This window comes from Solanum stenotomum, chromosome 5 (assembly GCF_019186545.1).
Source record: "Solanum stenotomum isolate F172 chromosome 5, ASM1918654v1, whole genome shotgun sequence".
Lineage (NCBI taxonomy): Eukaryota > Viridiplantae > Streptophyta > Magnoliopsida > Solanales > Solanaceae > Solanum > Solanum stenotomum.
The window spans coordinates 8,398,841-8,424,999 of record NC_064286.1 but is presented as its reverse complement, the minus strand read 5'-3'; the positions used below and the strand labels follow the sequence as shown (position 1 = coordinate 8,424,999).

Genomic DNA, 26,159 nt, shown 5'->3' with positions numbered 1-26,159 from the left:
GAATTTGAATCAGAATGGGTCTCTACAATTTTCACCTTCCTCTTTTTTCCCATTTGAATTGCAGGACTTACCGTTTTCTTTTCTTTTCTTGATTTTCTCCTTTTGAGTAATCTGATTCTTCGAAGAACCACCCTTTGATGGAATTTCATTATTTTTGGCGGAGGAGTTTGAGTCAATATGTTGAATGTTGGAGCATGTACTTCGTCCGTAGAAGTTGCTTCAACTAGTCGAGGACTCTTTCGAGGCGTTAGAACAGGTTTCTTCGACATGTATACAATGAGAAACGGAATGGAGTATGATTGAGAGAGATGACAATTTGATTTCTGAAGGTGGGGTAGTGGGGTGGTGGGATTAACGTGAATGGGTGGTTTGGCGTGTAACGGTAAACATGGAACTGTAATCGATATAAATCCCTAAAATTGTGTAATTGATAATTACTGATTTTAAAAAAGGAACTGCAATCAATATAATTAAATTATTAATACTATAATTTTTTTTAAAAATAAAGTTAAAAAAGTAAAATATTATTGATTTTTAAATAAAGTTAAATTTAATTGATATGTTATAACCCGTAATTAAACTGTTACAGGTAAGAATTTTTTAAGTCTATGTTTAAAACCCGCAATATTGTCTCTTAAATGTGTATATGGTGTGATTTTTCCAAATAATTATGGCAAATGAATGGTATTGCATCGTACATGATCAAACACTATATTGTCTGTCCCTTGGTCCCGCATTGGAATTTAGCGAAACATTATATTTTAAAGAATTCTAAAATGTAAATTTAAATTAAAGAAAGAATCGTTAGATCTTAAAATCATGTTTTTTTTAAAAAAAGAAATGAAAAATCATACAAAACTTAATTAATTACTCCCTCCATTTCCAAATAATTGAATAATTAAAACATTTTTCATATTTGAATATTTATTAAATAATTGTAATAGCTAATTTTTAAGAATTATAAAATAATTTTGTTTAGTCAATGCAAACGAATGTTATTGCAGTGTAAATAGTCAAATGTCATTTTATTAAAAATAATTTAGGAGGGAAATCTAAAAGTTTCCAATTAGGCTATAAAGTCAAAGGTGTTATGGGTGCTCTCACCACCACTATTTTTTGTAAAAAGGACCAAACTCTCTTGTTATCCCAACAACGGCAAACTTCAGATCTTATGTCATGTGCGATGGAGTGGTTAAGAGAAATTATTACTTTTCTGTAACGACATGATTCCCTCGTTAGGGAAAAGCTAATGGGGAAAGAATTGGGGCCAGAAAACTTTTTGGTAGTAACTTGGAATTTTCTAGCCTAGTTTAGATTTGGACGAAATCAGAGTCAGTGAGGTCTACGAAAATCTGGTACTAAATGAGAGATCTAATTATGAATTTGATCACATGAGTAGATAACTAAGACGTTAAGGAACCCGTACTAGCTAAGATGTTAAGAAACTCGTATGACTTTACGAAATCATATTCGGGCGAGTAGAACTACTGAACTGATCTTAGCATAAACGGGTATTTTCTGAGTGTCATGAGATGAAGGTGTGTTGTGAAATGGGGCCGCTCTGGTTCCATGCAAGCCGCCAGGGCAATATTTTTCCCGCCAATAAGGGGCCGCTGTGGCGGGATTGTGGCCGCCATAGTGGGTCAGTCGTGATTTAAGTAAAAAATAAACCCTAAATACGTTATTATTCTTGAACATTCGATCTTGAGAGCTAAGGAAAGACCCAATGATACTTCTTAAAGGTTTTCCACCTCTTCCAGCACCAAAGGTAAGGTTTTTACTCCCCGAATCCATTTTGATTTGTAGAACTCAGTTTCTTGGGTAATTATCGATGGGGGAGGGTTTTGTTCTGGGAATTATGGTGTAAAAATCCTTAATCTAGGTATGGGAATCAAGGGTTCGACCTAGAGTTGATATTATTGATTATGATCCGGATAATTAGGTCTTGTTTATTGATCCTCGCATTATATTAATTGTTTGTAGACCAAAAACAAGTGAAAAGAATCCAGAAAGTGAAGAAATAAGTTTCTTAGGGGATTCAAGCTTTGTTCGAAGTAGGTGATGATTTTGATTTCATATTTTGCGTGATGTATGTTAGTAATTGCTTCATTGTAATGCATGTATGTATGTGAATGTAGCCTATTGATCACACCTAATGTAATTGAGTATAAACGAATAATTGTATGTCATGAATAACACTTGATTGTATGATTATGAGAATGTACATTGTGATTGTGATTATGGCTTGTTGAACGGATTGTGTGTCACGTTCTGACACACTAACTGGGATCGGATGTCACATACCGACATATATATTGGATCAGGTGTCACATTCCGACACACTAACTTGGATCGGGTGCCACGTTTCGGTGCATATATGAGATCGAGTGTCACGTTCGACACACTAATTGGGATCGGGTACCACGTTTCGTTACACTAACAGTTTGGGTATGGGTTTCATGAGAGGACCATTGAATTGGGTTCCATGGAAGAACCATTGATTTGTTATATCTACTTGTTATTGAGAATGTGGAATCGCGCATTGCTCCTGAAATGATGATCGTTGTGCATATATATTATGTATATGCGTGTTTTACTTTGTTCTGACTGCTTAAATATTTTTTGCTTACTGGAATAGCCGTGTGATCCTACCAGTACACTGTGGTTGTGTACTAATACTGCACTTGCTTGTTCTTTGTTGAGTACAAGGCATCTTTAGGCAGCTATTGACAAACCTCAGTTAGGTGACTATTGAGCGTGACCGGATTGAAGGGTGATCCAGTTCTTTCAGGTTGCCATGGATCTCTTTTGTTTAAGTCCACTCTTTTCAGACTCAGACTATTTGTTTAGGGTGTTTGTTTAGTTTCTGGGTTGCGCCCCCTTTTCTTAGACTTGTTGCACTTTAGATGTTTTGGTACAATGACTTTCAGGTTCTAGGGGTTGTTCTTCCACAGTAGTTAGGCTAGTTTATTTAAACCTTTGGAGTTTATGGGAACTCTATATAATTTTTGCATTTAAACTTGCTTCCGTATCTTTAAATGTGTAGTATCTTGGTTAAGGCTTCTTAGTTGGGTTATAGTACCGGTTCTCCCACCGAAGGGTTAGTGTGAGTGTCAATCACGACGGTCTGGGTTGTGACAAAGTTTTTATTAGAGCCCTAGGTTCGTTGTTCTCATTGTACCAAAACAAGTCTAGTAGAGTCTTGCAGAACGATATGAAAACGTCCATAGTTTTCTTCGAGAGGCTATAAGACTTTAGGAAAAACTCAGTTCTTTATACTCCTTCGTGTTATGACTTGAATCCAATTGGTATCTGGGTGATACAAATTGGTATCTTTCCTCATTCACTCTATGGTTCAAACTAGAGCAACAAAAGTGGTAAGACCATCACTACGAATAGAGGATGTGTATAGACTACCGATAGTTGAATAGGGTCGCCATTTGGAACAAATATTCGCTGCCTCAGATAGATGATCTTTCTACCAGTTGCAGGGTGCATTAATTTTCTCTAAGATTGGTCTAAGGTTTCGCTATCATCAGTTAAAGATTAGGCCTGAGGATATACCAAAAACGGCATTTAGGACCCATTATGGGCACTATGAGTTTCTAGTTATGTCGTTTGGGTTAGAAAATGCGCCTGCAACTTCCGTGAGTTGATGAATGGTGTGTTCAAACCATGTCTTGATTCTTTTGTTATAGTATTTATTGATGACATCTTGGTTTATTCAAACAGTGAGGAACAAATTCAAGTTTATAGGTGACAACATTCAAGAAAATTTGGTAAGGGACGGCTATATAATGAACACCATTACTTTGGAAAATGCATTTAGTATTGTTGTCATAACATGTATGGGTTGTTTAGCAAATGATGAAATTAAGTTATATCAATTGAGGTTAGAAGCTATACTATGAATTCTTGGATTGATTGTATATCAAAGAGAGTCATGATACGACTACTACAATAGCAATAATGCTTACTTGGTTAAGTTATTAAGTGCGTTAAAATTGTGGAGAACCTGGGCATATGAGGAGGAAATCAGCAAGGCCATGGTGGCCAGGGAAATGGTAATACAAGTAGAGGAGCAATGTAGCCAGGCAAAGAGGTTGCCCGTCGAGATGACAAGGCTCAGTTTTATGACTTTCCGGGCAAGACCGAGGTTGATACGTCAGATACAGTGATCACATGTACTATTCTTATATGTGACCGGATGGATACTATTTTTTTGGTTCCGGGTTCTACTTGTTTATATGTGTCAGTTTAGTTTTCCTTGGGATTTGATGCGGTTTGTGATGTACTTGATGCCCCATCCATGTTTTTGCCCCAGTTGGAGAGTCTGTCATAGTCACCCATGTGTATCGTGTTTGTCCTGTGTGTTTATAGATTTGTAGACTTGGGTAGATTTGGTTATGCGGAATATGACTGACTTGATATAATCTTAGGCATGACTTGGTTGTACCCCTATTATACCGGGCTTAATTGTAATACTAAGTTGGTAACTCTAGAGATCCCGGGTAGGGAAAGGTTATAGTGGGAAGAGGTGTACAAGCCTAAGCCAGCTAAGATCATATCTTTTGTGTGGGCTAGGAAACTGGTGGGGCAAGGTTGTTTGGCTTATTTTGATCATATTCGAGATGTTGAGGTTGAGTCTCCCTCTATTTAGTCTATTCATGTGGTTTCAAAATTTAGAGAAGTGTTTCCTACTGATTTGTCTGGTATGCCTCCAGATAGAGATATATATTTTGCATTGACTTGGAACCTGACACTCGCCCCATCCCCATTCCTTCTTATCGCATGGCTCCGGTTGAATTGAGAGAGCTTAAGGCTCAAATCCAGAAGCTTCATGAAAAAGGTTTCATCCTTCCTAGTGTTTCCCTGTGGGGTGCTCCTATCTTGTTCGTTAAGAAGAAGGATGGTAGTATGAGGACTAGTGATTTTATCTTAAGCCATAAATGGGTGGATTGATACCGGAATGACAAGTTTATGGATAAAGAAAGTTCGATTGAGTATACTTGAGTGAAGGAAATTGAAGATTTTAGTAAGTAAGTGCGTATAAAAATTGGGTTAGTCCTTTGAATTTGATGAGTTTACTTGAGTTTAAGGCGTCGTGTTGATGAAAAGGTTGACTTTGTAGTGATGGTCCGATCTGACCGAGCATAATGGTAATAAGAGTTTGTGATGGGATGCAACTATATAATAAGATTGTGGTTAAGCGAAGTTTATGTAGTAATTTCGACTCGTGAGTATCTAAGGTTGTGGGTTCCTAACCTTTAGTGAGTAACGTGGTTGTATGGAAAGTTTTAAGAGATGGTGGGACACCACTCGAATAGAATTTGAAAGAGCTAGAGTCATAATGAAGAAAAAATAGTGGGATGTAGTACATCCATTAGAGAGAGGCGAGAGCAAGAATATTTTATTTGATTGCAAAAGCTAAAGAGATATCTTCAGAGAGGTAGATAATTGGGTTCAGAGATGTGTGATTGTATTTGTTTTGTTGTGGCTATGATAATAGTGTCACGGGTCCATCAGAATGGTTAAAAAGTATTGGAAAAGACTTGAGAAAGGAGTGTGCAGACATTAGCTCGAGTGTGATGATAAGCGCTTTTGTTTTTGCTTGAGTTTAGTAATGAGTACGATTGAATTTATAGTGAAAGATATTAAAAGATCGATGGAGAGACGATGAATGATAAGCGAAGATCCACGAATTCATAAAAATCTTTAAGGTACAAGCTAATGTTGATAGATAATGGTATTGTGTTATACAGTTGAATTTACAATTCAAATTTTTTTTATTGTAAGTCTCCATTCGTGGTGATATATTTTGTCAAGGTATGAAATTGTAAGACGATAAATGATCAATTGCATCAGGTATTGAACCTTTGAAAGGGCTTACACCTGGTTTAAGTCGTAAAGTTTATTACTTTGAGTATTAAATTATCTAAGAAATGTTTTCATTTAAAAGTGTTGGTTTAGAGTAAGGCAAATGGCTGGAGTGTTCATGATGATTGTTAGTATTTTGAGTGTGGACGTCAGTGGAATGATGTGAAAAATATGCGGAGTCAACTGAATGGAAATGACTGGTATCGACTTTTCAGAGGAAAACCTTTGGTGTTATTCAATATTTATTCCGTAAAATTCTTATGTGACCATCTATTTCTTTTTGTACACGGTGGTGAGTATGTCTCACTAGCTATGCTCACGTGTGTTTTCACTTTTATGGGTGGATCCCTAGTGGTGGATCAGGTGTACTGATCCTGCGATGTTCTCTTGGTTGAGTGAGATGATTGGGAAGATTTGGTTATTTTAGAGGACATATTTGGTGTCGTCTTGGAGTTGTTAAAGTATTTCAGTGCTTCTACATGTACCACTTGCTTATGAGAATTCATAGAAGAGCTACCCTGCGTAATCATGGTTGTCCGACAATCTTAATATTTGTCTAGTCGTCGAGGTCGTGTATTGATTGTGTGTGGTTGAATGTGGGGATCATTAGGTCCAATTCTACTGTTCTCAATGGTAATCTACAATCATAATTGCTAAATCTAGCATTCGATAATGTGGTTAAAAGGTTTGTATGCTTTGACATATCATTCGATGAGTATCTGATGTTTAAAGATCAAAGTTTTATAACTTAAGCTTATGGAAATTTATGCTATGAGATGGAGATGTTGATAAAGACTATGATTGTTTGGGTATTATGAGTGTGTGTTGGCTGATTCAGGTTCACTTCTAATTGTAGCGAGTATCGATTTAGAATTATATCATACTTATGTGAGAAAGAATTCATCGTGATGATTGTGTCGAGGTAATTGATAACACGTTGCGGACATGGGTACGATCAACTTTGGTGGTTGCTAGGAATCACTTTTGTTGTTAGTTAAGTCTACATACAATAATAATTATCCCTCGAGTATTGAAATGACTTCATTGAGGCATTATATGGGAGGATGTGTAGGTAATCAATTGGTTGGTTTGGGGATGAAGGTTACATCATAAAGTGAGACTCAGTTTGTTAAACAAGACCTTTTGTATGAGGAAGAACCGGTTGAAATTCTTGATCGCAATGTTTGGAAGCTAAGGACATGCGGGACAAGTATCCCCAGTTGTTCAGCGATTCAGGTACTACTCTACCCTTACTTTAGCCAGTCTTTCCTAGTTGATCACTCGGGGACGAGTGATGAGTAAATTAGTATCTATTGTAATGACCCGATTCCGTCATTAGGGAAGAGCCAATGGAGAAAGAATTGGGGCCATAAATTTTTTTGGTAGTAACTTGGAATTTCCTAACTTAGTCCAGATTTGGACGAAATCAGAATTAGTGAGGTCTAGGTAAATCTGGTAACGAATGAGAGATCTAATTATGAATTTGATCACATGATTATATAGCTAATATGTTAAGGAACCCGTACGACTTTACAGAATAGAATTCGGGCGAGTAGAACTCCAGAAACTGATATTAGCGTGAACGGGTATTTTCTCAGTGTCATGGGATGAAGGTGTGTTGTGAAATTGGGGTTTGGAACTCTTAATTTAACTCTCTGGTTCCGTGCAAGCCGCCAAGGCGGAATTATTCCCGCCAGGGCTGTCATGACCCAAACCATCGTGATTGGCACCCACACTAATTCTCCGGTGGGAGAACCACTATTACAACCCAAACCAAGCAACTAAACCAAAACTAAGACATTTAAGTTACGGAAGCAAGTTAAATACTAAGGAGATAAATAGAGTTCCCATAAACTCTAACAAAAGTCTAACAATAATAAACTAACATTGCGGAGGTAATGCCTAGAACCTGAAAGTCAATGTACCAAAACATCTAAAATTCAACAAGTCTAAACAAAAAGGGATGCAACCCCAATCTAATGAACTAATCAACTAACTAGAACATAGTCTAATTCCGAAAATGGTGGACATAGACGAAAGAGAACCCATGGAAGCCGGAAGATTTGGCTCACCCTTGAATTCGAATGATCACTGATCTCCTAAGCGAGGTCTGTCAGTAGCCGCTTGAAGATGCCCTGTACTCAATAAAAATAAGAGCAAGTGCAGTATCAGTACACAACCACAGTGTACTAGTAGGATCATGCGTCTATCCCACTAAGTGTAACATACATAAGTCAAACAACAATATAATAACATGCATATATCGAACATATACAATATCATCAACATTTACGAACAACAAGCACAATTATGATACGACATTGGTCCTCTCATGGAACCCAAACTCAAACAGTTAGCATACCAGAACGTGGTACCCGATCTAATGTTTATGCCGAAATGTGGCAACCAATCCCATAATTATGCCGAAACGTGGCAATCGATCCAAGTTAGTGTGTCGGAACGCAACACCTGATCCATTCAACACACCACAATCATAATCACAAGTATATCCTCAAGATCATACAATTAAGTCATGATTTCATGGCAACCATCATTCATCTACCTCATTATAACAAGTGTGATCAATAATGAAACATTCATATACATACATGTATCATAATGAAGCAAGAACAAACATACATCATACAATCATAGAATCACAACCATCACCTACCTCGAAACAAGCTTGAAACCCTAAGAAACTTGATCCTTCCCTTTTTGGATTCGTTCCGCTTGTTCTTGGTCTACAAACAATCAATATAATACGAAAATCAATAAACAATCACTAATTACCCGTATTACTAACAATTCTAACAACCCTATATCATACCCATGATCCCAAGTATCCAAAATAGGGTTGTTTTCACCATAGAATCTAGATCAAAACCCTCCCCCATCATTAATTGTCCATTCTATTACGTTCTACGGATCGAAGAATGGATTCGGAGAGTGAAAAGCTTACCATTAGCCTCAAGAATGGTGGAAAACTGTTAGGAGTCGCCTGGGGTTCGTTCTTTAGCTCTAAAAATAGAAAAGTGCAGAATGAGGTCGTTTAGGGGTTTATTTACAACCTTAAGTCGCGTCGAACCCGCCATAGCGGCCCTTATCGCGTTTTAGCGGCCCCGCCAGAGCGGCCAAAACCCCCACCAAGGCGGCTTGCACGAACCAGGGAGTTATTTAAAGAATTCCAAAATCCCTATTTCAGAACACACCTCTAACCCACGACGCTTAGAAAATACCCTTCACGCTAAGATCGATTTCGGGAGTTCTACTCGTCCGAATTCAATGTAAAGTCGTACGGATTCCTTAACGAGTTATCTAACTACTCATGTAATCAAAATCATAATTAACTCCCCTGATTGTTACCAGATTTCCCTACACCTTAAAGACTCTGATTTCGTCTAAATCTGGACTAGGTTGGAAAAATCCAAATATTACGAAAAAAGTTTTTCGGCTCCAAATTTTCCCCAGCTGGCTTCTCTATAATGACGAACCCGGTCGTTACAAGGGTGGAGTCGTTGTGGCGGGATTGTGGCCGCCATAGCGGGTCAGTCGCGATTTAAGTAAAAAATAAACCCCAAAAACGTTATTATTCTGCAACATTCGATCTTGAGAGCTAAGGAACGACCCAGGGATACTTCTTAAAGGTTTTCCACCTCTTCTAGCACCAAAGGTAGGGTTTTTACTCCCCGAATCCATTTTTCGATCCGTAGAATTTAGTTTCTTGGGTAATTATCGATGGAGGAGGGTTTTGATCTGGGAATTATGGTGGAAAAAACCCTAATCTGGGTATGGGGATCAAGGGTTCGACCTAGGGTTGATATTATTGATTATGATCTGGGTAATTAGGTCTTGTTTATTGATCCTCACGTTATATTGATTGTTTGCAGACCAAGAACAAGGGGAAAGAATTTGGAAAGGGAAGAATCAAGTTTCTTAGGGGATTCAAGCTTTGTTCGAAGTAGATGGTTGTGATTTCATGTTTTGCGTGATGTATGTTAGTAATTGCTTTATTGTAATCCATGTATGTATGTGAATGAAGAGTATTGATCACACCTAATGTATTGAGTATGAACGAATGAATGTATTCCATGAATCAACACTTGATTGTATGATTATGAGAATGTACATTGTGATTGTGATTGTGATTGTGGCTTGTTAAATGGATCGTGTGTCACGTTCTGACACACTAATTAGGATCGGATGTCATGTACCGACATATATATTGAATCGGGTGTCACGTTATGACACACTAACTTGGATCGGGTGCCACGTTTCAGCGCACATATGGGATCGGGTGTCACATTCAGCACACTAATTGGGATAGGGTACCACGTTCCGGTACACTAACAGTTTGGGTATGGGTTCCATGAGAGGACCATTGAATTGGGTTCCATGAGAGAACCATTGATTTGTTATATCTACTTGTTATTGGGAATGTGGAATCGTGCATTGCTCCTGAAATGATAATCATTGTGTATATATATATATATTTTGTATATGTGTGTTTTACTTTGTTGTGACTGCTTATATATATTTCGCTTACTGGAATAGCCGTGTGATTCTACTAGTACACTGTGGTTGTGTACTGATACTGCACTTGCTTCTTCTTTATTGAGTACATGACATCTTAAGGCGGCTATTGACAGACCTCAGTTAGGTGACTATTGAGCGTGACCGGATTGAAGGGTGATCCAGTTCTTTCAAGCTGCCATGAATCTCTCTTGTTTAAGTCCACTCTTTTCGGACTCAAACTATTTGTTTAGGGTGTTTGTTTAGTTTCGGGGTTGCACCCTCTTTTCTTAGACTTGTTGCACTTTAGATGTTTTGGTACAATGATTTTCAGGTTCTAGGGGTTGTTCTTCCGCAGTAGTTTGGCTAGTTTATTTAAACTTTTGGAGTTTATGGGAACTCTATATAATTTCTTCATTTAAACCTGCTTCCGTATCTTTAAATGCGTAGTATCTTGGTTAAGGTATCTTAGTTGGGTTGTAGTATCGGTTCTCCTACCGAAGGGTTAGTGTGGGTGTCAATTACGACGGTCTGGGTCGTGGCATTTTTATGGAGTAAAAAATGTCTGAAATATGTTTGAAATTTGACCGAAATTATTGTAACAATCTTAAACTTTGGACATGACCTATTACCCTCATGCACTATTTAATAGTGTATTTAAAGATATATAAGTGTTCAGCTGAACAAATTACTATTTATAATGATGCAATATTTATGATATCCATGTGAGCACCTATATATCTTTAAAATGCACTATTAAATAGTGCAGGAAGGTATAAGTCCTGCCCAAAGTTTGAGATTGTTACAATAATTTCGATCAAAGTTCGAATATATTTCGAACCCTTTTCCCCTTTTTTTATTTGTTTATTTGTTTCTTCGTATAAGTTTTTTATAATTCATGTCTTATTTTTTTCGTCTTTCTCGTGCTAAACTGTTAAGAATCATTAAGGTATTATCTTATCGGTTATCGGTTTAACCGTTAAGATTCGATACAAAAAATAAATGATTGAAAATCACTTAGAAACATGGTGACATGAGTTGATAGATTGTATCTTGCTCAAAAACAACATTAACACATTGTAGAATAACCGAAAGTTTGAGATTGCCAGAAATAAAAATATGAAACTAAATCCTAAGTGAAGAAATTTATAAACCGAATGCTATAAATACAATTTATTAATTTACTATCGGGTTAACCTTGTTAAGAAAAAACTCAAACAAGTAAGAACCGATAACCCGATTATAAAAAAAGCAAAACCCTTATCAAAATCATTAAACCAATAATCGATTACCGATGAACTAATAACTTTTTTCGGTTTAGATTATCGATTTTGAATAACCCTAATTGATTTAAAATAGAATAAAAAGTGTAACACCGACAAATTATTAAAATCAAATATTAATATTGTTACTTCATTCTTTTTGTTTTTACAATATGACAATGTTTAATTATTTTATTTTAGTAGTAATGGGCCTCCCCTGATAATTATTGCTACAGCCACTGATGGAACATATGTTTTTTTTTTTTTTTTGAGAACGCAAATCGAACATAGTCTAATGTTATCACATCTTCCAAATAATAAAATATGACTAGTGATGCTTCACTAGTATTTGCTGACATGGTTTGGCTGGTAGCTTGTATGAGTAATATGATAACTAATACTCTCTCCATTTCATATTAAGTTAATTTTTAAGGCATTTTTCATTTTTAAAATTAACTTAATTCTTCAGTTTTCAAGACTACTTTTAGAGTGTTCTTCCAATTTTACCCTTCATTCGTTAGTATTGGAATTAGTGATTAATTAATATTTAGTTATTTTAATCATAAATTTGACAATAATTAATAAGGGTAAAAATGGAAAAGTAGGTTCAATTTATGTCTTAATCTACTTTTCTTAAAGGGTGTGAAACACCTCAAAAATTAACTTAATATGGAATGGAGGGAGTATTGGTAACAAACAAATATTAGAATCTTTCATCATTCATTGCTTTGGTTCGATAACGGGTCATATATAATCCAACCCGTCCAGTTTTTACTAAGTTTTAATAGCTATATTTGTTATTTTATAAGTTTTTAGTACCTAATAAAAATATTTCTTTATTATAACTATATATAACATATAAAATAAAATAATTTTTTTTAAAAAGTATTTTGACAAGATTTATCAAAAATCATTTTGGGTTACATATCAATCCAATTTTTAATGAGTTGAAATAGGTTGAGTTGAAATGAGTGGAGCTAACAAATGGTCAGATCAATAACCAATCCAAACCTAAATGGGTTGGATCGGGTTGGATTTGATTTTGTCACCTTTGTGTATAAGGCAATAACATATATTTTAGGGAATTATCTCAAGATAAAAGGATGTGCTTATGGGAGAATAAAAGTTTCACATTAGAACTTCGAAAAAAATAAATAAAAAGAAGCTACGTGTGAATATTTTTAATGCTATGGAAATTTTTTGAGAAAAAAAATTGTGCTATTTTAGCTCAAGACAAGTAATATTATTTTATGTTAGAGTAATTTTAGGTTGATGTTCAACAACTAGTTAGAGTCTGTAATTTACCGGGATGAAGATAAACATAAAGATGACGAAATAATAATGTATGGCTTAGTGTACTACCTATACCACACCAAAAGAAACAAGTTTTTGAGCTTTGGTTATCATAAATACTCTTATATAGTGCAGTAATTTCCTGTCCTATATGGGGTATTTGGTTATCACGAATACATTTGATTTGTATCAATAAATACAATTATATTAAGTGTATAAATAAATACAATTTGTATTAATGAATACATTTATATCAAATGGCATCAACGAATACAATATGTATCGCCAAATATCAGGTGTATATGTTCCTTGTGTATTCACTAAGTATTAACTGTATTAACTAATACAATTGTATAAGCAAATATAATTATATCAAGTGTATATGTTTCTTGTGTATTCGCTCTATATTAATGTATTTGAGTGTATTTGCAACTGGCTAAAGATTTGTATTCAATGTATTTAATTGTAATTTGTCCTTGTTATACATCTATATCATATTTTGTATACTCTTTTAGAATACAATTGATATAATATTTTATTTCTCCCTCGTTCAGGCATGTTGAGAGTCTGACTATGAGATAAAAGAGGAGAAGACGAATAAGGGAGGGCTCCACCATCTCTTGCATAATACAAATCTCTCAACTATAAATGATACAAAATACAGTTGCCAAAATACAATTGATACAACTTCTTTTGCAATCTGAAACTTGTATTGGACTGGAGATACAAAGTGAAGGAGAGGGGAGAGTCGAGGAAGATAGAAATTTGCTATAAAATTCTAAATAGAGCTATAAATTGTAATTCTTTTAAACTATAGTTGTGTATAGTAAATACATATCACATGTTTGCCTTACTATGTAATTTCAAAAATGACTTTAGTTTGGTCATAACTATAAATCTATAGTTATAGGTTGCTTAGTTACGATTCATACTTACATATTATAAGGACTAAGGAGCAAAGAGGTGAACGATATTGGGAGAGGGAGGAGAGACACATGCGATATTTGGGAGAGAGAGAGAGAGAGAGCATGAATACGTATTATATCGTTGTATGAGGTTAGGTCACGAATACAATTGATTTGTATTAACGAATACAATTGATTTGTATCAACAAATACAATTGATTTGTATTACAAATATAATTGTATCAAGTGTATTAACAAATACAATTGTATTAGGTTGTATCAACGAATAAAATTTGTATCACTATCAAGTCTATATGTTCCTTGTGTATTAACTATGTATCAACAAATATAATTATCAAGTATATTTGTTCCTTATGTATTCACTAAATATTAATGTATTTGAGTGTATATTGGCTATAAATTTTGTGTCAATGTATTCAACTGTATCTTATCCTAGTTATACATTTGTATATGTTTTGTATACTCTTTAATACAATATTATATTTCTCCCTCGTTCAAACGTACAAAGAGTCCGAGTATGAAAAGGAAGAACATAGATCTCCACCATCTCTCGCTTGATACAAATCTCCCACTTATATTTGATAGAATACAAATGTAAAATACAGTTGATAGAAACTATAGTTGTATATTGTAAATACATGTCACATCTCTTACTATGTTGCAACACTCATCCAGACACAGTTAAAAGTACCCTATCCTGTCTATAAAAGCATGACTAAGATTATACATGATTGATATAAATAGAAATAATGTTACATGAAGATATATATAGTTTAAGATTTAAGGAGGTAAAGTCCAAAACTCTATGATTGATCAATTTGATACTCTCATCAAGATAAAGGAATAGAGTTCTGCAGTAACAATTCCAATGCTGATTACAGTAACAACTTGCATTAGAGAACAAGAAATTGAGATATTATTTAATTCTTGAAACTTTTCTATAAAGATTAACATTGTCAAAGTTGTATTCACATAACTAAATCTCATTGAAATGGAGCTTCCATTCTCCCAATTCTCTATGTTTCTTAGCTTTCTACTCTTTCTAGTCATAGCTATTAAGCTTATGAGAGAATCCAAGAGAGGAAAAGGGCCAAATTTACCCCCCGGTCCACGAAAACTTCCTCTTATCGGGAACTTGCATCAGTTAATGGGATCACTCCCTCATCATACTTTGAGAGACATGGCTAATGAATATGGACCGATTATGCACCTAAGATTTGGTGAAGTTCCTACTGTTATTATATCCTCGGCTGAAGCAGCGAAAGAAGTTATGAAAACACATGATCTTGTTTTTGCAGATAGGCCGAAAATTCTTGTTGCAGATATAATTGGATACAATAGCACTCAGATTACATTCTCTCCTTATGGTGATCATTGGAGGCAACTTAGAAAAATATGTGTTGCAGAGCTACTTAATGTCAAACGCGTACAGTCATTTGAGTCGTTAAGACAAGAGGAAGTGAAGGATCTCATCAAGACGATTTCCTTGAATCCTGCTGGTACTACCATCAATCTAAGTCAAATGATATTTACTTTGACAAACAACATAATTGCCAGAGCAGCATTTGGTAGGAAACTCGAGAATCAAGATGAATTTATCGCTACCTTGAGGAAAATAGTTGATCTGGCAGGTGGATTTGACTTGCCAGACACATTCCCTTCACTCAAATTTCTCCATCCTCTAACTGGTGCAAAGGCTGCAATGGAGAAAATACATCACCAAATCGACAAGATTTTAGAAAGCGTTCTCCAAGAGCATAAAGCTGCAAGGAAACTAGCAATCAATCGTGAGGACAAGATGCACAAGGAAGATCTGGTAGATGTACTATTGAGAGTTCAAGAAAGTGGTGACCTTGAAGTTCCTATCACAACTGACACAATCAAAGCTGTCATTTTGGTATGTTTTTACATAATCTCACTTTTACTTTAATGTTTTAGAAAGCTTTCGACTTGAGTTTAACTTCTATATACAGATAGTGTAAAAGAACTATTTACTCAATCAACTCATCTGGGATATAACTTTAATTGCATTCTCAGGAAACATTTATTGCGGGGACTGACACATCATCGACAGCCTTAGAGTGGGCAATGGCAGAACTGATGAAGAATCCACAGGTAATGGAGCAGGCGCAGGCCGAAGTGAGACAAGCATTCAAAGGAAAAAGTATGATCACAGAGTCTGAAGTGCAGCAACTGGACTACTTGAGATTGGTTATCAAAGAAACATTGAGATTGCACGCGCCCGTGCCTTTGTTAGTACCAAGAGTAGCTAGACAAAGATGTGAACTTGGCGGATACGAGATACAGGCCAATACAAGGTTAATGGTTAATGCATGGGCAATATGCAGAGATCCAAAATACTGGGAGAATGCTGAATGCTTTGAACCAGAAAGACATCGGAATTCGACACTCGATTTCAAAGGGAATAACTTTGAGTTCATACCATTTGGTGCTGGAAGGAGAGCATGTCCTGGAATTTTGTTTGGAATTTCAAATCTCGAACTTCCACTTGCTCAGCTTCTGCTGCATTTTGATTGGAAACTACCAAATGGAATTGAACCAAACAACCTTGACATGACAGAGGCTTTTGGTGAAACAGTAAGGAAGAAAACCAACTTGCATGTAATTGGAATTCCTTATGGGAATATGAGTGATTATTAGAACGTAAATAAACAATTTGAGTCATTTTCTAGGAAAAGAAGGAACCACTATAATAACTAGTACGTGCATTTTATTTATTTCGATCTTCTATTTGTAATATAAGTACTTTATGATCCTTCTTTGGACTCAGGGGCTTATCTCATTTGGGAAATTTTATTAATAAAGGGGTGATCACTACCTACTGTTTCTCCCTAATGTTCTTTGCCAAATACCTCTAGTTTCTCTACAGAAACTTCATGAAAGGCCTACTTCAACTAATATTTCCAATCTTGCTATGTGGTTAGCAAAACTATCAGATTAAACAAGCTCTGGTACCAGATAGCATTTACAACATTAATAACAAGCTTAAAGGAGAGCTATTCTAAATATTCACATTCACCTTTAGAAGAAAAAACATTCAGAAAATGAAGTAAAAAAGAGTTCCAGATGTTGGATTAAGCTGCAGTCCTACAAACTGCATGATTGGACGAGGAAAACCAGTTAGCCACCAGACTTTTGATGTTTCTCCAAAGAGCTAGGGGGCGGTTTCTCAGCCTCGTGTTCTTGAACACCCTTCTTTGGTCCAAAGATAGACTCTTTGAGAGAATGCTCTGCTGACAGTATTGCATTTTTAATCTGATATTTTAAAAGCAGAAACAACGCCATCAGGAAGTGCTTATTGTAAAGCTAACTAATATGCATTGAATGAAGAAAATTCTTGAAAGGTTACTTGATACTAACACTATGACAGAAAAAAGAGAGCACTTCACTCTTACTACAGGAAATGACAATTTCTAATACATGAGGCTAGTATTATAAATTTCCAGATTCATGTGTCCCAAGGAATGAGCGACAGGAGCTGATGAAGATCGATTAAACTGAGAGCTCATTGACGCCATTACCATGAAGAAGAGCTGTTTTATAGTGTTCCTCCACCAAATACTTGAACACCAATTTAAGCATGATGGCCATTCTTGGTCCTATGCTTTCGATGTCCCAGGCCCCATCACTTTAACAGAGTGCCATCAAGCACGCCACGTGGAAAAAAAATTGCCACGTGGCCAGTCCACATCAGCATCCACCATGGAAAATCATCCAATTTAATACCCATCAGCCTGCCCCGTTTAAAACCTGCCCTGCGTGAATCCCCAATTTTCTTGGATTTCACTCTGTGTGTTGAGTGTATTGAGGTTGTGTGTAGTTTTAGGTGAGAAAATTGTGTATGTGAGGAGTGTTCATGCAAGTTGCTGGGATGTGTAAATTTGGTGGAACTTGTATTCTTAAGTGTATGGAGAAAATTGGAACGAAGGGTGAGTGTATTGTTGGTGGTGTTGGAAAAAAAAAATGGAAAGGCTGATCTTGTTGTTGATCACTGGAAAAGGAAATGGGTGGAGGTCTATGAGTTTGTTGTTGTTGCCCGGGTTGTTCTTGTGGAATTGTAAAATGGACTATGGTTATTGTTGGTGTTTAACCCGTGAAATTCTCTCCCCAAATATCAAGAGTGCCCCCTGTATTTTCTGTATTGTGCGTCTTTGGTGGTGTGCCTTTGGTGTTGTTGTATTCCGTCTGTTAGGACTGGTAGAACAGGGGGTCTGGTCTTAGTTTTACATTTGACAAAAGGTTGGTGCGGGTGTTAAACTGGGCGGGCTGATGGGTATTAAATTGGGTGATTTTCCATGGTGGATGCTGATGTGGACTGGCCACGTGGCATTTTTTCCACGTGACGTGCTTGGTGGCACTCCGTTAAACTGAGGGGTATTTGTGAGCCAAAAAAAACAAACGGAGGGGTAGTTTTCAGCCAATAAACAAACAGAGGGTATTTTTGCTCCATTTTGGATAGTTCAGGGGTAGTTTTGGCCCTTCTCCATTTTTCTAAAAAAGTACTAGAAATTTCCCAAAGTAGCAGCAACTCAAAGTGATGCACAACATCCATTGCTTTTTCTTTTGCTTTTGAATGAGGTTCAAATGGTCTTTTTCGATGTCTTATTAGGATGTCTAAAAGGCTTCCTCGAAACCTAACAAACCAATCAACCACATTACAACTAAGGGGATCTCCCTGACGTCTAACAATGACTTCACTAGGGTAGCGAACAAGATTCCACTGTATTAATTACCCAAAACTGTAAAGCATGGGAGTTGGGACTATTGGAAAGGATACAGATAGTCCAACAGGGCATGTTAAACATAGCCAACACTTTCGTATGGAATGAGCTATAGAATTAAGAAGTCTGTTAAAAAACTCAAAGACTCTTCTATTCTACAATTTAAACAGCCAAGCAGTTCAAGCAAAAAACAAAATATGAAATTTTTTGTGGGTTCTATAAGAACCAATAAGGAAAATCTCAAACCTTGGAAATGAGTGTCGAGAACAACATAAAGTTGAGATATTATACAGACTACATCATGTTTAGTCAACTATAATCCCCCAGGAGTTTTATAGCTCCAATGGTCAAACACAAAGTTTGGCAGCAAGTCTGCCACAAACATTACCTTCTGCGCATGTGAAGAGAGGCTATGCTAGTTTCTTACAAACAAGACACAAAGGGAAAGAAATTAGTTGGCCTTAAGTATTTACTAATTCGTCCAAACATACAATTTCCACAGGGCATGTTAGGACACCAAGAGCTACTACCCAGCACGGACTAAAAATCACTTTATACGAAACAGACTTCCAACTGTAAAGCTCCACTTCTCCCAACAGGGTTTCATGCATCTTCGCATAACCCGAGTAGTGGATACAAGTGCGAAGGTGCATATGGTTGTTGGAGATTGATAGGGGACAACTCCATCGAAACAAAAATGAAGGTTCAGATAATATAGAATGAGAAAGGACGGAGTAATAAGGCTTTTCTTTTAAAAGATTTTCAGCAATTGCTGGTTCAGTTCTTTAAAAAGTATAATTCAATTTTCTGAACTAGAAAATCCATTAAAACACCTAGAATATCTTTGTTTGGTTAAAGTAAGTCGTAAGATGCATATAGTACCGTCTTTTCTCAAGTGCAATTGTCAAGCTTTTGATGCATTTCTCAGGCTACTTATAGTGACCTCAGGTAAAATAGCCCTTCCAGGTTGCGTGGGCAAGTCCTCTTACATCCTAAGATCATATTTGTTTAAGAAGCCCCTTTTCCCTGACTTGTAGTACTAATTAGTTGGAATAAAGTTTTAGTCACAGTAGTACGTTTACCATTAGGTCTTTATGCTTTCTAGGAGTTCTTTAGCCGTGTTAGAAATTTACCTGCTAGTAAAAAATATAGATAACTTGCAGTACCTTTTATTTTCTATAATATAGGACTGATATAAGCTTAAATGGAACGACATGACCAGTGAGAATTCATATATCCACCCTGACTTGCTTAGGATTGAGGCGTAGTTGTTGTTGTGCTACTACAATATTCTAATTATCTATTTCCTACAGTATGTTCCAGAGTAAACCAACCTATTTGCTCACTCCACTACAATTTTCTGCTCTAACATACTTTAAGAAGAAAAGGGAATTTAGAGGGCAAGAGCAGGCTCACTCCACTACAATTTTCTACTCTAACATGCTTTAAGAGCCAAGGAAGAAAAGGGGAAAAGAAGATAAAGACAACTAAAGAGATAAAGCAAAGAAGAAATATTTGGCCAAAAAAGCCAAAAGCAAATAGTATAAAATCATGTAAATTAGTCAACAAGTGTAGGGTAGTATATATTATTAAAGTATAATAGATGTGCATTATTAAAGTAGTATGGACAAGTGTAAACGTAGTAGATGTGCATTATTAATAATGATGACAAGTGTATGAATGGTAGGTGGTATGCATTATTAATAGGACAAGTGTAAAAGAAGTAGGTATGCATTATTGTAAAGTAAGTGGTAGTGCATTATTGTGCAGTAAGTAGGATAGTACGTGCATTATTGTACATTACTGTAGACATAGGATAGAAACTTCTTTCTATTTAAAGGAGTGTACATGTAACTTAATGAGCAGGCCTTGAAGCCTTCAATAAAACGATTTCCTAAAAACACTCTTAAATATTTAAGATATTCATACTTAATAGATAATAGAACAAACTTCAGATATCATGAGGTATATTGTTCAACAAATATGCAGAACTAATTTCATATATTCCTGAATATCATGGGGGTGCGGAGTTAGTAGTTGAGGAATTCATATTTTTGGTAGTGTGGTAGATGAAGAATTTATCTTAAAAATTTTATTATAATATTCTTTTTTCAAGGGTCTTAATCTTGATATCTCTTTAATATTATTTATGATATATTCTAGATATAACATATCTTGGGTTCTTAGGTACATATATAAATTTTCTTTCATTAATTGTTCTAATAGTTTTATATCTTCCATAGATTCTGTCCAATATTGTAAATATTCGTAGTTCATTTTAGTCTGAATTTATTTCTAAATCATATCATTCTATTCTTTCGAGGTCTAAATCATGTAGGTCTATTTCATACCATTGTTGGTTTAATATATCTTTTGATCCGTTATCATTAAATATTTTTTCCCATATTATTCTTCTTAATTCAATTATTTCTATATCTTTAAGTATATATAAGATTAGAGTTTCATAGTTCTTTATCATTTCATTATGCATGTATGTAGTCATGTTCGTTGTTTATGCAGGTTTTTTATTTTCAATTATTCCTTCCTATCATATTCATAATTGATTAAATTCATATTAAATCATTATGAACTAGATTATCTGTTTATCATGTTCTCCTGTCACTACTAGCATCGTACTTTAGCGAATACTTCCTTCTTATCAGCGCCTCAACTTTGTTTACTCCCCTAAACGGCTTTCCTCGCCTACCAGTTTCAACATTAGGATGGCATAGTATAGAAGTTTTCTCCCTGTTTCCAGTGTGCTAATAAACTAGAAATCATGATTCAAATAATTCTAATACATAATAACTAACATAAATTTATTCAATCATATATATGATATTCAGGAATATATGAAATTAGTTCTCCATATTTTTTGAACAATATACCTTTGCCTCTTGCTTATCCATGGTATCTGAGGGTTGCTCCATTATCTATTAAGTATTTAAATATTTGAGAGAGTGTTTTTAAGAAAGCTTGCTTCGTTTTATTGAAGGCTTCAAGGCCTGCCCATTAAGTTACATGTACATTCCTTTATATAGAAAGGAATTTTTATCCTATGTCTACAGTAATGTACAATAATACACTTATTGCACTACCACTTACTTTACAATAATGCATACCTACTACTTTTACACTTGTCCTATTAATAATGCACACCACCTACCATTCATACACTTGTCATCATTATTAATAATGCACATCTACTATTTTTACACTTGTCCATACTACTTTAATAATGCACATCTATCATACTTTAATAATATATACTACCCTACACTTGTTAACTAATTTACATGATTTTATACTATTTGCTTTTGGCTTTTTTGGCCAAATATTTCTTCTTTGCTTTATCTCTTTAGTTGATCCTGGTATGTTTTTTACATTCATTAATTTATGCTTATATTATTAATTGTTGTTTTTGAGTACATGCTTTAAATTTTGTTGCTTATGTTTATGCAAAGTTATTGTTATAAGTATTTATTACTACAAATTAAATAACAAACGTTGTTTGGGTATTCTAGCAAGTTTTCTCTACAAAAATTGTAGAAGGTAAAATAAAAAAAAGCCCTTACAAATCTATAATTTCTTCATCAACAACGTCATTCCTTCACATACAAGGATGCAATTTTGTGTGGTTTCGAGCATTTTCATATCTTCCAACTTTTATTCATTTTTTTATAATTTATTTTTACGGTTTCTTATTTTTTACGTCACATTTTAAAAATTAAAATTTATAAAATTGTTGGATTTGGGGTTACTATATTTATTAGTGAATTTTCGGTGTTAATTTTATATTTTTTTGATATTTTTCCAATTTTTATTAATTTATTACTACTTTTTCAGAATTTTTTGCAAAAAAAAAAAATTTATTTAAAACTAATTTTTTTTATATATAAAAGTCATTTGTGGAAGCTAATGTGTGCATATTTGGGTTGTACATGTTCATTAATTCTTCACCAGCAGGAAACTAGGTGTACGCGGAGGCACCTTATTGGAAGACATGTGATTATTAACAGTTGATAATTCCAATTTCCACAGAATGTAATATTTTTTGGCATAATACATGAACATACACTCAAACTTAGCCTCAAATAGCAAGTAAGGACTTCAACTTTGAAAGTGCACATCGAGACATCTCAACTTGGTCTCAAGTGACAGCTAAACGCTCCAACTCGTTCCTACTATGTCTTGTTGACACCCGACGCTGAGGTAACACATAAATTTTGGGGTGCCTGGATGATCATTTTATAAGTTGGACTGTTCAACTAACATAATGGAGACTAGTTGAGGTGTCTAGATGTGCAATTGTGCATACTCAAAGTTGGAGTGTTTACTTGCGAGGCCAAATTTAAGTATCTATTTATGTATTATGCCTTTTTTATGTATCGAGCCAAACTGATAGGTTCGGTGGTCATACTTGTACCTACTTTCTTACTAGTACCATTAACACTATTCTCATAGTTTCTTGTTCTTCAATTTTGGTTATCACCAGTGTTTTTTGTGCTTGGGTTATCGCATTATTTGGTTGTCAGTATTGTTCCCTACTACTCTCCGATTCGCTTTATTTCATTATTATTACTGTTTTCATTTCTGTGTTCTGTTTTTCAAACTTCTTTGAAATGTTTTATTTAAGTGGACGTTCTATCAAAAATTGATATCCTCTGTATCTCTGCTAGGTAGAGATTAGGTTTGTGTACATGTACATCATACCTCCCCAGATCCCACTCGTAAGATTACACTGGGTATGTAGTTTTTGTTGCAGTATCAAGCCAAATTAATCCATTATTTGTTAAAAGTCTTTAAGTCCTAAACCTTACACACCAGCGTACCTAATTTTTTACATTCAAAAACCAAATATTACATTTCACAAACAACTACTCAGACACAAAATGACGAACATAAAACTAAAAAGGTTAAATTGAAGATTAAAACATCAACAAGGCATTGAAGGACGCAATTAGAGATTTACCGGATCGAGAACACTTGGTTCAGTGCCATAATCTGCAGTTAGAAGGAAATAAGAAGCAGTAACAGTAGCCACCATGGTTGTCCTTCTCACCAGTTTATCAATTCTGGGATCCATTCTTCTTCGCAGATTCTGAGTGAAACTATTGAGGGTAGAAAGATGAAGAAGAAGAAGAAGAAGAAAGTAATGGAAGCGATGGGAAGTGTTTAGAAAGTATTTGGGCACGACAGAATGGTCCCTTAAGATTTTTGAAATGTCTGAAGCCCCAAATGAATTACTTTTTACATTTTGCACTTAAAGAAGTTACTAATGTGGAAAGATCCCATATACTTTCTGAAATATTTCTTAGGTTCCAAGTAGATCTCATTTTAATATTATGCACCAATACTTTCTACTTGTTATCAAGCTTATTTAGTCTACCTTTGACTATCCTGAATATATATTCATAATCAACCTCTCACACCTTCGCATTGACATTCTTGCATTTGTTCATCACATGCTTGAATCATCTCAACCCTGCTTTCCGCATTTGGTCGTTAACCGAAGTCACTCCCACTTTGTCTGGAATATTCTCATTTTTAATCGTATCTCTTTTAGTATACCCATACATCCATTACAATATTCTCATCTTCACCACTTTCATTTTCTGAATGTGAGAGTTCTTGACTGGCCAACATTTTGTTCCATACAACATAGTTGGTCTAACCATCAGTTTGTAGAACTTGACTATAAGTTTAAGGGCACTTTTTTATCACACAAGACTCTGGATACGATCCTCCATTTCATCCATCATGCACCTATATATGGTGAGTAACATCCTCATCAATCTTCCTATTTCCCTTGATAATAGACCCAAATTAGAGATGTCAAAAATGAGCTCAACTATAGGTCGGTAACCCGCCCAACCCGCTCAGAATTTTCAAGGTTGGCCTCAAGATAATTTGAATTAGATTCAATCTCAATCCATTCAAGGCTTAACCCACTTTAAGAGAATCAAGAATCCTCATTTGAGCCCAATTTATCTCTAATTTCAATCTGTTTTAAGACTCTTTATTTGCATTGAAGTAATGTATGTTCCTATATTGAAGGTATGAATTAGTATCTATTTTATATCTTTTAGAATTTATCTATTCATTTGTAACGTTTTATTTTAAATTTTATTGAGTTAAAATTCAAATTGCAGTTATAAAACTTAAATAACAATATATTTAAATTATTGAGATTAAGCGGGTCAAATTTGGCGGGTCAAGACCCAACCCATTTTTAAGCCCATTTGAGCCCAACCTATTTGAGCACAAAGTAAACTTGGGCGGATCAGAACCCAACCCAAATTCTATTTCAACTCAATCAGCCCATTTGACTCCCCTAACCCAGATACTTGAAACGACCCCTCTTTCGGATGACATGTGTATCAAGCCTTACTTCCATGTTAGTCTCATACATCATATCACTGAACTTGCACTTCAAGTATTTAGTCTTGGTCATATTCAACTTGAACCCTTTAGATTCCATAGTCTATCTCCAAATCTCCAACTTAGTATTAACTTCGTCACGAATTTCGTCAATCAAAACTATGTCATCCGCAAATAACATACACCATGGAACCTCACCTTGAATTTTTCGCGTTAGTACATCCATGATCAAGACAAATAGAAGTGATAACTCTATCAACACGAAAAGTGGTTTGAGTCTCCTCCCACTATCTTTAATCGAGTCTTGACTCCATCGTACATGTATTTAATCGATCTAGCGTAAGCCACATGTATACCTATAGCCTCCAAACACTTCCATAAAACCCCTTTGGGGACTTTGTCATAAACCAATTCTAGGTCAATGAATACCATATGTAAGTCTCTCTTCCTCTCCCTATATTGCTCCACTAATCTCCTTACGAGATGAATGACCTATGTAGTAGAGCGTCCTAGTATAAATCCAAATTTCTCCATCATCTATACCACTCTCTCTCATACCTTCATAATGTGGCTTAGCAACTTGATACGCGTATAGTTGTTGCAATTTTGAAGGTCACCCTTGTTCTTGTACAATGGAATCATCGTACTCCATCTATTATTCTTCAAGCAACTTTGTTGTCTTAAAAATAATATTAAACAACTCAGTCAACCACTCTATGTATGCCCCACCTAAGCTTTTCCAAAAATCCATTGGAATTACGTCTTTCCTAGTCTCTATGACTCTACCCCTTTGCAACCTACAAATAGCACCTTTAACCTCCTCAACTTTTATACGCCTACGGTAACAATCATTGTGACATCTCTCTAAGTGTTCCAAATCCCCCGTACAATATTGTTGCCCCCTCTTCATTCAAGAGTTTATGCATACTTTACTCTCCCAACTTGCACATAATTTTTTTTTACTTGCCTTTTCGTTACAACCATCCTTTTACACTCTTTATCTACCATTTTTTTTTGTAGTGTAATCGATTTTTTGTATTATCGATATATAAAAGTTAAACTCAAAGAAATTTGCGCTATAAATAGAGGATGCATACACATAAGTTGAAATTGCTATTATCTAACATGATCAAATTTATAGAGTGCATATCTTCTTAACATGTTTA

At 35.2% G+C, this 26,159-nt stretch overlaps 2 protein-coding genes across 3 annotated transcripts; one reads left to right on the top strand and one right to left on the bottom strand.

Moving 5' to 3' along the window:
• The first annotated feature begins 14,861 nt into the window (after positions 1-14,861).
• On the top strand, positions 14,862-16,617 carry LOC125864445 (desmethyl-deoxy-podophyllotoxin synthase-like). Of its 2 annotated transcripts, XM_049544454.1 has the most exons (3): positions 14,866-15,369; positions 15,502-15,767; positions 15,908-16,617. In XM_049544454.1, the coding sequence occupies exons 1-3, from the start codon at positions 14,889-14,891 to the stop codon at positions 16,529-16,531; spliced, it is 1,371 nt and encodes a 456-aa protein (XP_049400411.1). In that variant the 5' UTR covers positions 14,866-14,888; the 3' UTR covers positions 16,532-16,617. The 2 variants fall into 2 exon arrangements, with proteins under 2 accessions (XP_049400410.1, XP_049400411.1); XM_049544453.1 differs by having other exon boundaries at positions 14,862-15,767; positions 15,908-16,615.
• Positions 16,618-16,828: 211 nt separating this feature from the next.
• Positions 16,829-23,751, bottom strand: LOC125864481 (uncharacterized). Its single transcript, XM_049544503.1, has 2 exons — positions 23,585-23,751; positions 16,829-17,146 (listed from the first exon to the last, which is right to left on the bottom strand). Exons 1-2 carry the CDS (start codon positions 23,696-23,698, stop codon positions 17,012-17,014), a joined length of 249 nt encoding a protein of 82 aa, XP_049400460.1. The 5' UTR covers positions 23,699-23,751; the 3' UTR covers positions 16,829-17,011.
• Between the last annotated feature and the right edge of the window lie 2,408 nt (positions 23,752-26,159).